This window comes from Garra rufa, chromosome 15 (assembly GCF_049309525.1).
Source record: "Garra rufa chromosome 15, GarRuf1.0, whole genome shotgun sequence".
NCBI lineage: Eukaryota > Metazoa > Chordata > Actinopteri > Cypriniformes > Cyprinidae > Garra > Garra rufa.
Genome location: NC_133375.1, coordinates 45,055,044 through 45,072,582, shown reverse-complemented (window position 1 = coordinate 45,072,582; position 17,539 = coordinate 45,055,044). Strand labels below are relative to the sequence as shown.

The 17,539-nt window shown below is 37.2% G+C and overlaps 1 protein-coding gene across 1 annotated transcript; it reads right to left on the bottom strand.

The window, feature by feature from the left end:
* Window position 1: 1 nt before the first annotated feature.
* LOC141286799 (peroxisomal multifunctional enzyme type 2-like) lies at window positions 2-15,435 on the bottom strand. Its single transcript, XM_073818903.1, has 18 exons — window positions 15,355-15,435; window positions 15,091-15,278; window positions 14,913-15,004; window positions 13,749-13,773; window positions 11,950-12,078; window positions 11,747-11,841; window positions 9,994-10,224; window positions 9,868-9,919; window positions 9,719-9,790; window positions 8,196-8,299; window positions 8,039-8,104; window positions 6,424-6,493; window positions 6,120-6,226; window positions 2,589-2,675; window positions 2,392-2,475; window positions 2,166-2,304; window positions 313-434; window positions 2-221 (listed from the first exon to the last, which is right to left on the bottom strand). Exons 1-18 carry the CDS (start codon window positions 15,375-15,377, stop codon window positions 132-134), a joined length of 1,776 nt encoding a protein of 591 aa, XP_073675004.1. The 5' UTR covers window positions 15,378-15,435; the 3' UTR covers window positions 2-131.
* Between the last annotated feature and the right edge of the window lie 2,104 nt (window positions 15,436-17,539).

Here is a 17,539-nt window from a genome sequence, read left to right as displayed (position 1 = left end):
ATCTCTTTGCTTTTTTTATTAATGATTCTGTCATCTTTTATTATAAACATTAGTAGAGCATTAGCATCGGTGTCAACATTATTAGAAAGACTCTGGATCAGTGGATGAGGTGATGAACGCTCTCTGGATCCTCAGAGTTTGGCGTGGTCTTTCAGAACGGCCTCCAGCTTCTGGCTCAACATGATGTTGCCTTTGACCTTCAGCTTGCCGGCGAAAAACGCCTGCGGGAGAAACACCGAGCAGAAAGAGTGAGAATAACAGCACGAATCTAGCGGCGACCGAAGAGAGCCATTGGTGTGTGAGACGCAGCACCTTCTGAGGGTTGAGTTTGCCCTTCACCACCTCCATGAAGTCCTGGTCAGAGATAGAGAAGCTCACGTCTGCTTTACCGGCTCCTCTCTGCAGAGACCCACGACCCGTCTTCAGATCGATGGCTGGAGGACAGATACAGAAATCCTCTTCTGACCTCCAGTACAAATATCTCAACATTCTTAACATCAAGATATGAAGTGTTTAGTAACACTTTATTTAAAGATGTCCTTGTTAGACGTTACATGTATCCACTATAATGATAACGCTGACTTGAGAAAGTGGACCAGAGAGTTTCAAAAGTTTTCAGTCTAAAATAGTTTGAAGTTTAAAGTTTGGCAGATAGATATACTGATAGATAGCAAGTTACTAGCATGTTTCTAGAATGATTATCATGTCACTAGCATATTTCTAACAAAATGAAGTGAATTTATGGTTTAAAAGAGAACAAATATCTGTCAATGGAGTCGAAAAATAGTTTTGTTTGCTCTTTAAATATTTTTTCTTGTTTTAAGCATATCACAGCCCTAGTGCTAGATGAGTTTCAGTGCTTAAAAGGAATATAAAAGGTATTTTTTTGAGAAAATGACTGATCGTTTCGGTAGACAAGACCCTTCTTCGTCAGCTGGGATCATTTACAGTCCTTTGAAGCCGCATTTAAACTGCATTTTCGAGGTTCACATTTCGGAGCTCCATTTAAGTCCATTATATGGAGAAATTTCCAGAAATGTTTACCTCAAAAAACATAATTTCTTGACGACTGAAGAAAAAAAAGACACACCTTGGATGACAAGGGGGTGAGTAAATTATCTGTGAATTAGCCTTTTTCACACTTGCGTGTTTCTGGCTTCTGGATTGGCGCTTGCAGGGTAAAAGTTTTTCCGGTGACAGCAGCGGCTGTACTTAACAAGCGTAAGTTCGGGAATCAAAGTCTATTTTTACAAAATAGATCCTATGATATATACCGGTGTTTTACTCTAAAAATAGCAAACAATTCTTCAAAAACTTTGTGTCAGCTTCTGGTCGTCACAAATACTATGTTTATTTAATTATGAATGTTAGCGCTTATAATACAGCACAGTTTTTGAGTTTTGCCGTTCTGTCTATTTGGTGCTGGCTGTGCATTATCACTCTTCACGTCAGTTTTTTCGCGATTAATATTTTTATTATTATTATTATTATTATATTTTCTACTTGCTCTCCTTTGCATTATTCATTTGACGGTGTAAATGTACGTTGCATAATGTGCCCAGGGATATACATAATAAAATAATATAATACTAAACAAACATGACTCTGATTAATGGCTTTATTCCTTTTGGATCTGGATGACGCTGTTGTACTGAGTTTATGCATCATCCGGACTCAGAGTCGTTTAATTCATTCTTGGGGAAATGTGCATTTGGATATAAACGCTGTCATAATTGACCATGATGTAGTGATTCGAGGGAGTAAATTGAGAAAATACGCTTAAATATACCGGAGCTGGAGAACAGAAACTATAGCTGGCGTTATGTTGGGCATATTATATTGAGGAGTCAGCGGTCTGAGTGACCATATAAATCACAAACAAGTGAAATGTTGTTTCTTTGTTGATTATATAACAACAACTTGGAAATCAGACAAAACAGAAAAGGTAAAAGGCATTATTTGAGACAAGAGCATGTTAATATAATAGGCGCAGACCTGCAGCGGAACTGACTTTGCCCTGCGCTGACGTCATTTACGATGTTTGTGAAAAAGGCTAATTGTTGTTCTGAAAGTGAACTACTCCTTTAAAGCTGTTTATATGTTTGTAGTGGAGAACAGAAACACTGAGGCTGAAGATGGTGTTTTAGTGTTTGTCAGTCACTCACTCCACTGTCGGACGGTTTTGCCGTCTTTGCTGATCTCCCATCCGAACACGGCATTGACCTTCTTCACCAGCTCATCTCCCGTCTCACTGATCCTGCGTCCGATCTCAGCGAACACCAGATCACTCTGCAGGCCGTCCGTCTGTGTGATTAAACACCATCATCATCATCATCCTCATCATGTGTGTGTGATGTCAGATTGTGTTATAGAGAGTGAATGCTGACGTGCCTGCGGCGGTCCGGAGCTGACAGATGCATCTGTGTGTAAATCTATATACGCTCCAGACAACACCACGCCTCCTGTTTCCTTGACCTAGAAAGCCAGAACAAATCACACTGAATGATTTCACAGCCGCCGGCTACTGCCTTCACAAACAGGACAGAACTGCGGCCCAGGGCATTCTGGGAGAGCGAACGCTTTCTCACCTTACACTGGATGTGAATCCTGTTCGCCTCCTTCCACATCTCCGTCTGCAGAGACTGACCCGGATACACGGGCTTCACAAAACGCACCTGAAACAGTTATTAATAGAGCTTTGAACATTTTTTTATCTAATTACATCATGAGCAGATTAATGACCCCCTAAAAGATCTTTTAAAGTTATTGTGTTTAATGAGAAATGCACTGAATAGATGTTAAAAATAGCTTTAGAGAGCAATATTTAGATTCAATCTTGCATAAACAATGAAAATGCATATTATTTTTTTTAAAGAATATTACAGTGCTTTAATAATCGAAATATGAATCTGAAAGTTTTAGGTGAAGACAAGCCACTGTCTTTGAGTCACTGAAACATTCATTCAGTTGATTTGTTCAAACCCGTTGATTCATTTAGAAATAAAGCAAGTGAGTGCTTTTATGAATGAGTCACTGAATCACTGACTCACTTGATTCATTCAAACCCGTTGATTCATTCAGAAATTAAGCAAGTGAGTGCTTTTATGAATGAGTCACTGAATCACTGACTCACTTGATTCATTCAAACCCGTTGATTCATTCAGAAATTAAGCAAGTGAGTGCTTTTATGAATGAGTCACTGAATCACTGACTCACTTGATTCATTCAAACCCGTTGATTCATTCAGAAATTAAGCAAGTGAGTGCTTTTATGAATGAGTCACTGAATCACTGACTCACTTGATTCATTCAAACCCGTTGATTCATTCAGAAATTAAGCAAGTGAGTGCTTTTATGAATGAGTCACTGAATCACTGACTCACTTGATTCATTCAAACCCGTTGATTCATTCAGAAATTAAGCAAGTGAGTGCTTTTATGAATGAGTCACTGAATCACTGACTCACTAGATTCATTCAAACCCATTGATTCATTCAGAAACTAAGCAAGTGAGTGCTTTTATGAATCAGTCATTGAATCACTGACTCACTCAATTTGTTCAAATGACTGATTCTTTCAGAAACTAAGCAAGTGACTGTCTTTATGAATGAGTGACTGAATCACTGACTCACCTGGTTCATTTTATCCTGTTTATTCATTCAGAAATTAAGCAAGTGAGTGCTTTTATGAATAAGTCCTTGAATCACTGACTCACTTGATTCATTTAAACTCGTTGATTCATTTAGAAATAAAGCAAGTGAGTGCTTTTATGAATGAGTCACTGAATCACTGACTCACTTGATTCATTCAAACCCGTTGATTCATTCAGAAACTAAGCAAGTGAGTGCTTTTATGAATGAGTCACTGAATCACTGACTCACTAGATTCATTCAAACCTGTTGATTCATTCAGAAACTAAGCAAATGAGTGCTTTTATGAATCAGTCATTGAATCACTGACTCACTCAATTTGTTCAAATGACTGATTCTTTCAGAAACTAAGCAAGTGACTGTCTTTATGAATGAGTGACTGAATCACTGACTCACCTGGTTCATTTTATCCTGTTTATTCATTCAGAAATTAAGCAAGTGAGTGCTTTTATGAATAAGTCCTTGAATCACTGACTCACTTGATTCATTTAAACTCATTGATTCATTTAGAAATAAACCAAGTGAGTGCTTTTATGAATGAGTCACTGAATCATTGACTCACTAGATTCATTCAAACCCGTTGATTCATTCAGAAACTAAGCAAGTGAGTGCTTTTATGAATCAGTCACTGAATCACTGACTCACTAGATTCATTCAAACCCGTTGATTCATTCAGAAACTAAGCAAGTGAGTGCTTTTATGAATCAGTCATTGAATCACTGACTCACTCAATTTGTTCAAATGACTGATTCTTTCAGAAACTAAGCAAGTGACTGTCTTTATGAATGAGTGACTGAATCACTGACTCACCTGGTTCATTTTATCCTGTTTATTCATTCAGAAATTAAGCAAGTGAGTGCTTTTATGAATAAGTCCTTGAATCACTGACTCACTTGATTCATTTAAACTCGTTGATTCATTTAGAAATAAACCAAGTGAGTGCTTTTATGAATGAGTCACTGAATCATTGACTCACTAGATTCATTCAAACCCGTTGATTCATTCAGAAACTAAGCAAGTGAGTGCTTTTATGAATCAGTCATTGAATCACTGACTCACTCAATTTGTTCAAATGACTGATTCTTTCAGAAACTAAGCAAGTGACTGTCTTTATGAATGAGTGACTGAATCACTGACTCACCTGGTTCATTTTATCCTGTTTATTCATTCAGAAATTAAGCAAGTGAGTGCTTTTATGAATAAGTCCTTGAATCACTGACTCACTTGATTCATTTAAACTCGTTGATTCATTTAGAAATAAAGCAAGTGAGTGCTTTTATGAATGAGTCACTGAATCACTGACTCACTTGATTCATTCAAACCCGTTGATTCATTCAGAAACTAAGCAAGTGAGTGCTTTTATGAATGAGTCACTGAATCACTGACTCACTAGATTCATTCAAACCCGTTGATTCATTCAGAAACTAAGCAAGTGAGTGCTTTTATGAATCAGTCATTGAATCACTGACTCACTCAATTTGTTCAAATGACTGATTCTTTCAGAAACTAAGCAAGTGACTGTCTTTATGAATGAGTGACTGAATCACTGACTCACCTGGTTCATTTTATCCTGTTTATTCATTCAGAAATTAAGCAAGTGAGTGCTTTTATGAATAAGTCCTTGAATCACTGACTCACTTGATTCATTTAAACTCGTTGATTCATTTAGAAATAAACCAAGTGAGTGCTTTTATGAATGAGTCACTGAATCATTGACTCACTAGATTCATTCAAACCCGTTGATTCATTCAGAAACTAAGCAAGTGAGTGCTTTTATGAATCAGTCATTGAATCACTGACTCACTCAATTTGTTCAAATGACTGATTCTTTCAGAAACTAAGCAAGTGACTGTCTTTATGAATGAGTGACTGAATCACTGACTCACCTGGTTCATTTTATCCTGTTTATTCATTCAGAAATTAAGCAAGTGAGTGCTTTTATGAATAAGTCCTTGAATCACTGACTCACTTGATTCATTTAAACTCGTTGATTCATTTAGAAATAAAGCAAGTGAGTGCTTTTATGAATGAGTCACTGAATCACTGACTCACTTGATTCATTCAAACCCGTTGATTCATTCAGAAACTAAGCAAGTGAGTGCTTTTATGAATGAGTCATTGAATCACTGACTCAATTCATTTAAACTTGTTTATTCATTCAGAAATAAATCAAGTGACTGTTTTTATGGAGTGATTGAATCCCTGACTCGCTCAGTTTGTTTAAATGAGCAAGTGGCTGTCTTGAGGGAATGAGTGAGTCACTGAATCATTTATTCAACTGATTCGTTCAAATGACTGATTTTTTTCAGAAACTAAGCAAGTGGCTTAATGAATGAGTTGCTGAATCATTCACTCACTCAATTTGTTCAGCCGCCTTAACAATTTGAACACTTTTTTTTTTTTCATAATTAATCACGCCTAATGAATGCGGTAAATCAACAGCCCTAATCATGGTCTTGTCGCTGCTTTACCTTGATGGACTTGAATCTGGACACATCGTTTCCTGCGTACTGCTTCAGAACGTGACGGGCGGCAAAGCCAAACGAACACAGGCCGTGAAGGATTGGAGACTTGAATCCTGTGGATCATTTCAACATGAAGCTTCAACAAATAGAAATGCTGTTTAAAAGCTGAAGGGTGTCATTCTGTGAGGTTTTCAAATGGGTTCTGTCATTGGTCAGCCAAACAGAGAGTCCCGCCCCAAACTCACTCCATTAGTTGACTCTGAATATTTTAACATCCATTACAATCATCCTGTTAAAGAGCATCTTTTACCTCCCATAGCAGCGAAACTGGGGTCAATGTGCAGCGGGTTCCAGTCTCCACTCAGTCTGTACAGAGCCGCCTGAACATGAACCAGAGACATGATTCACATTTATATTCACTAGTGTTCAGAAGCTTGGGTTTGGGAAGATTTAATGTTTCTGAAAGAAGTCTCTTCTGCTCACCAAGGCTGTTTATTTGATCAAAAATGCTGTAAAATGTGGAATATTATTACAATTTGAAATAGCTTTGCGAAATGTAACACTAATCAAATGATGATTTGCGATTCCCACCAAAGTCCCGAACTGAATCAAATGATTTGCAAACTCTCTCTGTTGTCCCGAAATGAATCAATTGATTCGCAAAGACCCTCTAAATTCCCAAAGTGAATCAAATGATTAGCGAACTGAATCAAATGATTTGCGAAAGGCACATAATGTCCCGAAATGAATCAAATGATTCGCGAACTGATCCAAATGATTTGCGAACCTCACAGAACGTCCCGAAATGAATCAAATGATTCGCAAAGACCCTCTAAATTCCCGAACTGAATCAAATGATTTGCGAAACTCACAGAACGTCCCGAAATGAATCAAATGATTCGCAAAGACCCTCTAAATTCCCGAAATGAATCAAATGATTCGCGAACTGATCCAAATGATTTGCGAACCTCACAGAATGTTCCGAAATTAATCAAATGATTTGCAAAGACCCTCTAAATTCCCGAACTGAATCAAATGATTCGCGAACTGATCCAAATGATTTGCGAACCTCACAGAACGTCCCGAAATGAATCAAATGATTCGCAAAGACCCTCTAAATTCCTGAACTGAATCAAATGATTTGCGAAGCGCACAGAATGTCCCGAAATAAACCAAATGATTTGCGAACTGAATCACATGATTTGCAAACCGCAGAGAATGTCCCGAAATGAATCAAATGATTCGCAAAGACCCTCTAAATTCCCGAAATAAACCAAATGATTTGCGAACTGAATCACATGATTTGCGAACCGCAGAGAATATCCCAAAATGAATCAAATGATTCGTGAACTGAATCAAATGATTCATGAACCGCACAGAATGTCCCGAAATGAATCAAACGATTCGCGAACCGCACAGAATGTCCCGAAATTAATCAAATGATTCACAAACTCCCTTTAAAGTTCTGAAATGAATAAAATGATTCGCAAACACCCTCCAACGTCCCGAACTGAATCAAATGATTCACAAACTCCCTCTAAAGTCTAAAGATATCTGTTAAAATGAAATTTATTTCTGTGATGCGCAGCTGAATTTTCAGCATCATTACTGCAGTCTTCAGTGTCACATGATCCTTCAGAAATCATTCTAATATACTGATTTGATGCTCTAGAAACATTTCTGATTATTACAGTTGTGCTGACCAATATTTTTGTGGAAAGTGTGAAACAGTTTTTATTTTTCAGGATTCACAGATGAACAGCATTTATTTGAAGTAGAAATCTTTCGGAACATTATAAATGTCTCTACTGTCACTTTTGAGCAATTAAATGTGTTCTTAATGAACAACAGTGTTAATTTCTTTAAGAAAACCCAAACTTTTGAACAGCTGTGTCCGAAATCTGTTTGCATGGTGTGAATCTCACCTGGTCTTTAGATGTTTGTTCTACAATCACAGCATCTGGAGGTCTGTCAGGAAGAGGAGCAGTGACCTGAAACAATATTTTATGAATTAAAGACTGTTCCTAACACAATTTAGCTGAAGATGTTAAATGGCCGAAGTTAAAGCAATGTTTGATTTACCACAGCCTTCTGGGACGTCCGCTTCCCTCCGAATCCTCCAGAGCCAACAATGAACACCGAGAACTGATTATAACACACCAGCTCACGCCCGCTGTACGTATGAACTAAAACACAAATATAGAGATATATACAGTATATATACATGTTTTGAAAGAAATAAATACTTTCATTCATCAAGGATGCATTACATTGATCAAAAGTGACCAGTAAATACATTTATAATGCTACAAAACATAAATGCTGCTCTTTTTGAAACTTTCTATTCATCTGTGAATCCCGAAAAATAAAATGTATATGACAGAAATGTTTCTTGAGCGGCAAATCAGCATGTTAGAGTGATTTCTGAAGGATCACGTGACACTAAAGACTGCTGTAATGATGCTGAAAATTCAGCTGCGAATCGCAGAAATAAATTACATTTTAACAGTTGTTCACATAGAAAACAGCTCTTTTACATTATAATATTATTTCACAATTTTTAATATGTTTTTGATCAAATAAATACAGCCTTGGTAAGCAAAAGAGACTTTTAACAGGTTGTGTATGTAAAACTGCTCAAATTAAACAATCAAAATGTAAGTCTTGTTGACGGCCCAAATAAATGTGTATTTATTCAGTCTCTTCTGCTCACCAGCGCTGCATTTATTTCAACAAAAATACAGTAAAAACAGTCAAAATGTGAAATATTATTACAATTTCAAATAGTGGTTTTTCTGTGCGAATATCTGTTAAAATGTAATTTATTTCTGCGATCAGAACTGAATTTTCAGCATCGCTACTCGTCTTCAGTGTCACATGATCCTTCAGAAATCATTCTAATATGAAAACAGTTGTGCTGCCAAATATTTGTATGAATCCTAAAAATGTTTTTAACATTGCTAATAATCATTAATGTTTGTTGAGCAGCAAATCAGCATATTACAATGATTTCTGAAGGATCACGTGACACTGAAGACCGCAGTAATGATGCTGAAAATTCACAGAAATAAATTACAGTTTAATATAGATTGACTTGGAAAACATTTATTTTAAACTGCAAAAATATTTCACATTTTTACTGTATCCTAGATAAAATACACTACAAAAAATGCTTTTCTTACTTAGGTTTTTTTGTCTTGTTTCCAGCCAAAATATCTAAAAATTCTTAAATCAAGAAGGGTTTTAAAGACAAGTAAAAACTGTCTTGTTTTCAGAAAAAAACAAGTCAAAATTAAGTAAATTTTTGTTTGAAATCTGCCAATGGGGTAAAAAAAAAAAAAACTAGTTGCTTAAAATAAGATTATTTTTCTTACCCCATTGGCAGATTATTTAGCTTGTTTCGAGCAAAAACACACTTAATTTAGACTTGTTTTTACTCGTAAAGAAAATCCTTCTTGATTTAAGAATTTTGAGATATTTTGGCTGAAAACAAGACAAAAAAATCTAAGTAAGAAAAAGTTTTTTTCTGCAGAGTAAATACAGCTTTGAGACCTTTTTCAAAAATCTTGGTGTCAATGATGTGTTTAAACATAAGAGTAACTCACCATCTAGGAGGATGACCATTCCTGACCCTTTATCCAGCACATCTGCCACCGTGGCCCGAGACGTCAGAGTCCCTGAGGAGAGAGGAACATGGTCAGGATCCACATGAGCAGACAGTATCAGCAGATACAGGTGTGTTTGCGGTGATCACCTGATGTGGGCAGCGCTCTGAACATCTCCAGATACTGCTCTCCATGCAGCAGCTGCAACACAAAGAGCCTGATCACACAGATGCTCCGATCAACATGACAGATGTAGCAAACGGATGGACGCTCACCCTGGTGAAGTCGATGTGGAGTCCCGGGATGCTGCCGAGGCCCGTCATGGCGCTCTGAGCCGGAATCACTCCGAACGTGGGCAGACAGCTGAAGTCCTCGTGGCCTTCATAGAGGAACTTGAGGTGCTCAGGCTCTTTGGTGGACATTCCCACACCCAGAGCATACAGGATACAGTTCATGTGTGTGTAAGTGAAGCTCATCTCTGGCAGAGTCTGTCCCACAGCCGACGACTGACAAACACAACAACAACAACATGTGACATACTGTAGGATCCATCAAGAGATGCTACGAAGTACTAATGAATGCATACGCTGACAAAAATCATCTTCTTCCAGTAGTAGTTTTTGTTTTCCAGAAGCAAAAGGACTTAGATTAGGATGAGTTTGTAGAAATGTGTCACCAATGTATCCTCTGTAGTGAATGGGTGCCGTCAGAATGAGAGCTGATAAAAACATCTCAGTAATCCACACCACTCCAGTCCAATCCATTTAGTCCATAATCTATAATAACGCTTCCTCCGGTGAAAAAGTCAGCTACACTGCAAAAAATGCTTTTCTTACTTAGATTTTTTTGTCTTGTTTCCAGCCAAAATATCTAAAAGATCTTGAATCAGGAAGGATTTTCTAGACGAGTAAAAATGAGTGTCTTGTTTTTAGTAAAAACAGGTCAAAATTAGGTGAGTTTTTGCTTGAAACAAGCTGGGGTAAGAAAAATAATCTAGTTGTCTGCTTGAAATAAGATTTTTTTTCTTACCCCATTGGCAGATTATTTTGCTTGTTTTAAGCAAAAACTCACTTCATTTTGACCTGTTTTTACTAAAAACAAGATAATAATTTTTACTTGTCTAGAAAATCCTTCCTGATTCAAGATCTTTTAGATATTTTGGCTGGAAACAAGACAAAAAAATCTAAGTAAGAAAAGCATTTTTTGCAGTGTAAATATTTGTTTAGAGCTGTTTTGGCTTGTAAACTGTGTTTGATCTGTTCATATTTCTCTCCTGATTCAGACCAGACCACTTTTTCACTGGAGGAAGCGTTATTTGGACTCGTATTTTAGTTGAAAATGTCTTAATGATGGATTTGTTTCAGCTTTTGTCTTCTCCAGATGTGAACTGATGGACTGGAGTGCTGTGGATTATTGTGATGTTTTTATCAGCTGTTTGGACTCTCATTCTGACGGCACCCATTCACCACAGAGGATCCATTGGTGAGACGGTGATGGAATGACACATTTATACAAATCTGACGAACAAACTCAACCTAATCTTGGATTGGCCTGAAGGTGAGCACATTTTAAAATCACTTTGCAGCACCAGTAAATATATCTTGATTTATGTGACCCTGGAGCACAAAAAACAGTCTTAAGTAGCACTTAAATAGCCAAAAATACATTGTATGGGTCAAAATTAGTGTTTTTTCTTTAGGATATTAAGATCATGTTCTATGAAGATATTTTGTAAGTTTCCTACCGTAAATATATCAAAACTTCATTTTTGATTAGTAATATGCATTGCTAAGCACTTCATTTGGACAACTTTAAAGGCGATTTTCTCAATATTCTGATTTTTTTGCACCCTCAGATTCTAGATTTTCAAATAGTTGTATCTCAAACAAATATTCTCCTGTTTCCATCAATGAGAAGCTTATTTATTCTTCTTTCAGATGATGCTATCCTTATGGCTGGTTTTGTGGTCCAGGATCATTTGTGCTGGAGGAAGAGCATGATGTTCTGCAGTGATGTTGGTGTTCTCACAGGGTTTGTGGCGACGGAGGCTCCGGTCGGATTGGCTTTGATTCCAGGTTCATCTTCCACTCTGGACAGGACGTCCACCAGCGTATGCAGCGACTCTTCATCAACACAGTGAGTACGGTCATTAGCTCTGATGTGCACATTAAACTTCATCAAAGCGTTGGTTTCCTAGTGAGCTATCAGACGAGTGTGAGTGTGTGCTTTACCCTGGATGCTGGCGGGTTTGGTGGCGTCGGTAAAGTCACAGATTTGGCTCCAAGTGTCCCGTACGGCCTCCGGCGTCATGCTCTTGTTCTTCTGACGCACGGTTCGGCCCAGACTCCTCTCCCACCGCACTGCATGACAGCAGACACATCACTGTGTGTGTGTATATATATATGTGACCCTGGACCACAAAACCAGTCTTAAGTCGCTGGGGTATATTTGTAGCAATAGCCAAAAATACATTGTATGGGTCAAAATTATTAATTTTTCTTTTATGCCAAAAATCATTAGGAAACTAAGTAAAGATCATGTTCCATGAAGATTTTTTGTAAAATTCCTACTGTAAACATATCAAAATGTAATTTCTGATTAGTAATATGCATTGCTAAGAACTTAATTTGGACAACTTTAAAGGTGATTTTCTCAGTATTTTGATTTTTTTGCACCCTCAGATTCCAGATTTTAAATAGATGTATCTCGGCCAAATATTGTCCTATCCTAACAAGCCATACATCAGTAGAAAGCTTATTTATTGAGCTTTCATATTATATATACATCTCAGTTTTGTCAAATTTAACCTTATGACTGGTTTTGTGGTCCAGGGTCACATATATATATATATAGTTAATTTAGTACTGACCTGAATACGATATTTCACATGAAATATGTTTACATATAGTCCACAAGAGAAAATAAAATATAGTTTACATCCTCTTGATTGTTAATACTGTGTTGTTCTCTGAATGATCCACAGCTGTTTTTTTTTTGTTTAGTGATAGTTGTTCATGAGTCCCTTGTTTGTCCTGAACAGTTAAACTGTCTGCTGTTCTTCAGAAAAATCCTTCAGCTCCCACAAATTTTTTGGTTTTCCAGCATTTTTGTGCATTTGAACCCTTTCCAACAATGACTGTATGATCTTGAGATCCACCTTTTCTGAGGACAACTGAGAGACTCATATGCAACTATTACAGAAGGTTCAAACACTCACTGATGCTCCAGAAGAAAAAACATGCATTAAGAACCGGGGGTGAAAACTTTTGGAATTTGAAGATCAGGGTAAATTTAACTTATTTTGTCTTCTGGGAAACATGTAACTATCTTCTGTAGCTTCTGAAGGGCAGTACTAAATGAAAAAAATATGCTATTTAGGCAAAATAAGAAAAATGTCCAGATCTCCATTCTGTTCAAAAGTTTTCACCCCCGGCTCTTAAAGCATGTTTTTTCCTTCTGGAGCATCAGTGAGTGTTTGAACCTTCTGTAATAGTTGCATATGAGTCCCTCAGTTGTCCTCAGTGCGAAAAGATGGATCTCAAAATCATACAGTCATTGTTGGAAAGGCTTCAAATACACAAAAATTCACAAAAATTGGAAAACCAAAATATTTGTGGGACCTAAAGGATTTTTCTGAAGAACAGCAGACAGTTTAACTGTTCAGAACAAACAAGGGACTCATGAACAACTATCACTAAAACATTCAGAGAACAACACAGTATTAAGAATCAAGCGGATGTAAACTTTTGGTATAAATTCAATTATTAAACGTAAACATTTAATGTGAAATATCTTATTCAGGTCAGTACTAAATAAGCAATAACATGCATTTTGTATGATCCCTCTTATTTAGCAGATTCTGAAGGGGGGGTGTAAACTTTTGACCTCAACTGTATATATATGTAAAACACATTATATAACACACATATATATACATAAAATGGGTGTATTAAAATGAGTCATGGATCTATTTCCGTTGCTGATGCTGATCTTCTCCCACAGAGATCATCAGTTTCAGAGCAGAACTTACATTTGCCGATCCAGCCGGCGCCGACCTGGAAACACAAACAGCAGCTGTTGAGTTTAGAATGAACACATTTACATGTATGCATTGATCATATGCTTTCATCTAGACTGCAATTAATGCATCCAAAGTACAGTATAAACAGTGCCTTGCAAAAGTATTCATACCCCTTCATTTTTTTCACGTTTTGTTTTGTTGCAGCATTATGTTAAACTGCTTTAAATGAGTTTTTCCCCACATCAGTTTACACTCCATACACCATAATAATGACAAAGCAAAAACCAGATTTGCAAATGTTACAAATGTATTAAAAATCAAAATAAGTAGATTGCATAAGTATTCACACCCTTAACTCAGTCCATAGTTGAAGCAGCTTTACAGCCTCAAGTGTTTTTGGGTCTGATGTGAGCATCTTTGCACATCTGCATTTGGCAATTATCTGCCATTCTTTGCCTCACCTTTTCTCCTCTCCATCTCTGTCAGCTTGGACATTTTCTAGAGTCCTAGTTGTTCCAATGGTCTTCCATTATGGAGAATGCTTCTGTCAACCTTCAATGCAGCAGATTTGTTTCTGAACTCTTCTCTAGATCATGGCCTTAACGCAAGTCTGTCACTGAGCTCTACAGGCAGTTATCTTGGTTTTTGCTCTGATCTGCATTTTCAGCTGTTAGACCTTTTCTGAGAGGTGTGTGTCTTTCTAAATCAGACTCATTCAAATGAATTTGCTACAGTTTAACTCCACTCCAAGTGTAGGAACATCTAGAAGCAATATGAATGCTCCTCAGATACATTTCCAGTGTCCCAGAAACGGGATCTTTTCAGTTTTTTATTTCTAATAAATTTGCAAAGTTGTTACAAACCTGTTTTGTGCTGTCATTATGGAGTATGAGATGTAGATTGATGTGGAGAAAAACTAATTTAAAGCAGTTTAACATAATGCTGCAACAAAACAAAATGTGAAAAAAATGAAAGGCACTGTATTCAATCAGTCCATGCATTCCTTTGCAATCGAACCCATGACCCTTGCATTTCTCCACTGCAGGGGTTCTCAATTCTAGCCCTCAAGGTCCACACCTGAATAAGCTATTCAAGGTTTTCAGGGTTACTAGAAAATTACTGGCAAGTCAGAGTGGAGCTAAACTCTGTAGGAAAGTGGACCTGAAGCCACACCTCAAACAGTCCTCCGTTCTCCTGACAGGCTTCGTGGCACAACCACAGCACCAGCGGCGCCACGTATTCGGCCTTCAGCGACTGCACCAGATCTGAGAGAGAAGAGAAAGCACAGGCTGTCAGTCTACAGCTGAGAGGTTTAATTCATAGAGATGTTCAGGTGTAAGCGCTCATGAACCTGGTGGCATGACGGTCTCGGTGAGGCGGGATCCTGCGGTCGGTGCGATGGTGTTGCAGTGGATGTTGTATTTCTGTCCTTCGATGGCCAGTGTGTTGGCGAGGCCCAGGAGACCCAGCTTGGCCGCGCTGTAGTTGGCCTGGCCGAAGTTCCCGTAGATTCCTGCTGCGGACGACGTCATGATGATCCTGAGAACAGACACGAGAGCGACGACGATCAGCTGGGGACAACCACAGATGGCATTTACAAACACTGTTTCCATACCTTCCAAACTTCTGGTTCTTCATGTGGCTCCAAGCGGCCCGTGTGACGAGGAAGGAGCCTCTCAGATGCACACGGTGAATCAGGTCTGAAACACAACAGCTTGACTATCAGATCTAGCTCTGGAAAAAATGACTGACTTGGTCTCGTTTCCAGCCAAAATATCTAAAAATTCCTAAAACAAGAAAGATTTTTTTTTTTTTCCCCAAGATTCTTGTTTTCAGAAAAAACAAGTCATAATAAAGTGAGTTTTTGCTTAGAACAAGCTAAATAATCTGCTAAACACAAAACAAGATTATTTTGCTTACCCCATTGGCAGATTATTTAGCTAGTTTTGAGAAAAAATGCACTTAAAGGAAAACTCCACTTTTATTGGAAATAGGCTCATTCTCCAACTCCCCCCGAGTTAATAAGTTGATTTTTACCGTTTTGAAATCCATTCAGCCGTTCTCCTGTTCTGGCGATATCACTTTTAGCATAGCTTAGCATAGATCATTGAATCCTATTAGACCAATAGCATCACGTTCAAAAATGACCAACGAGTTTCCATATTTGTCCTATTTAAAACTTGACTCTTCTGCAGTTATATCGTGTACTAAGACCGGTGGAAATGCAAAGCTGCGAGTTTCTAGGCTGATAAGATTAGGAACTACACTTCCATTCCGGCGTAATAGTCAAGGAAGTTTGCTGCTGTAATATGGCCGAAGCAGGCGGAGTATTATCAGAAATGAGTTCCCAGCTAGTTTAGCATTTGCACATGTGCTGCGTGGTATTACTGCGCCTGCTTCGGCCATATTACAGCAGCAAACTTCCTTGACTATTACGCCGGAATGGAAGTGTAGTTCCTAATCTTATCAGCCTAGAAACTCGCAGCTTTACATTTCCACCGGTCTTAGTACACGATATAACTGCAGAAGAGTCAAGTTTTAAATAGGACAAATATGGAAACTCGTTGGTCATTTTTGAACGTGATGCTATTGGTCTAATAGGATTCAATGATCTATGCTAAGCTATGCTAAAAGTGATATCGCCAGAACAGGAGAACGGCTGAATGGATTTCAAAACGGTAAAACTCAACTTATTAACTCGGGGGGAGTTGGAGAATGAGCCTATTTCCAAAAAAAGTGGAGTGTTCCTTTAATTTTTATTTGTTTTTGTTTTTTTTAAACAAGAAAATACTTTTTACTCGTCTAGAAAATCCTTCTTGATTTCAGAATTTTTAGCTATTTTGGCTGGAAACAAGACACAAATGTGAACCCATAATAATGATAGGAACATCCACTGCAAAAAATGCTTTTCTTACTCACACTTTTTTTGTCTTGTTTCCAGCCAAAATATCTAAAAATTCTTACACCAAGATGGATTTTGTAAACAAGTCAAAATGAAGTGAGTTTTTGCTTAGAACAAGCTAAATAATCTGCCAATGGAGTAAGACAAATAATCTTGGTTCAAACATGTTCTATCTTATGTTCTAAGCAAAAACTCACTTAGTTTGGACTTTTTCTGAAACAAGACAATACTTTTTATTTCTAGAAAATCCTTCTTGATTTAAGCATTTTTTGATATTTTGGCTTGTTTCCAACCACTATTTCAAACAGAAAACAAGATTATTTTTCTTACCCCATTGGCAGATAATTTTGCTTGTTTCAAGCAAAAATGCACTTAATTTTGACTTGTTTTTTCCGAAAACAACACAATAATTGTTACTCGTCTAGAAAATCCTTCTTGATTTAAGAATTTTTAAATATTTTGGCTGAAAACAAGACCAAAATGTAAACCTAATAATGACAGGAACACCACACACAAAAAAAATTTCTTACTTAAATTTTTTGTCTCGTTTCCAGCCAAAATATCTAAAAATTCCTAAATCAAGAAAGATTTGTTTTTTTTTTTTCCCAAAATTCTTGTTTTCAGAAAAAACAAGTCAAAATAAAGTGAGTTTTTGCTTAGAACAAGCTAAATAATCTGCTAAACACAAAACAAGATTATTTTTCTTACCCCATTGGCAGATTATTTAGCTAGTTTTGAGAAAAAAATGCACTTCATTTTTTTTTTTTTTTTTTTTTTTTAAGAAAATAAGAAAAATAATCTTGTTTTCTGTTTGAAATAGTGGTTGGAAACAAGCCAAAATATCAAAAAATTCTTAAATCAAGAAGGATTTTCTAGAAATAAAAAGTATTGTCTTGTT

Excerpts from the sequence above, each read along its gene's own strand:
- LOC141286799 (XM_073818903.1), bottom strand. The coding sequence starts at position 15,377 with ATGAAGAACCAGAAGTTTGGAAG. Across the intron at positions 9,920-9,993 it reads TCCACATCGACTTCACCAGG|CTGCTGCATGGAGAGCAGTA; the intron begins GTGAGCGTCCAT and ends TTTGTGTTGCAG. Across the intron at positions 8,300-9,718 it reads AATGGTCATCCTCCTAGATG|TTCATACGTACAGCGGGCGT; the intron begins GTGAGTTACTCT and ends TTTGTGTTTTAG.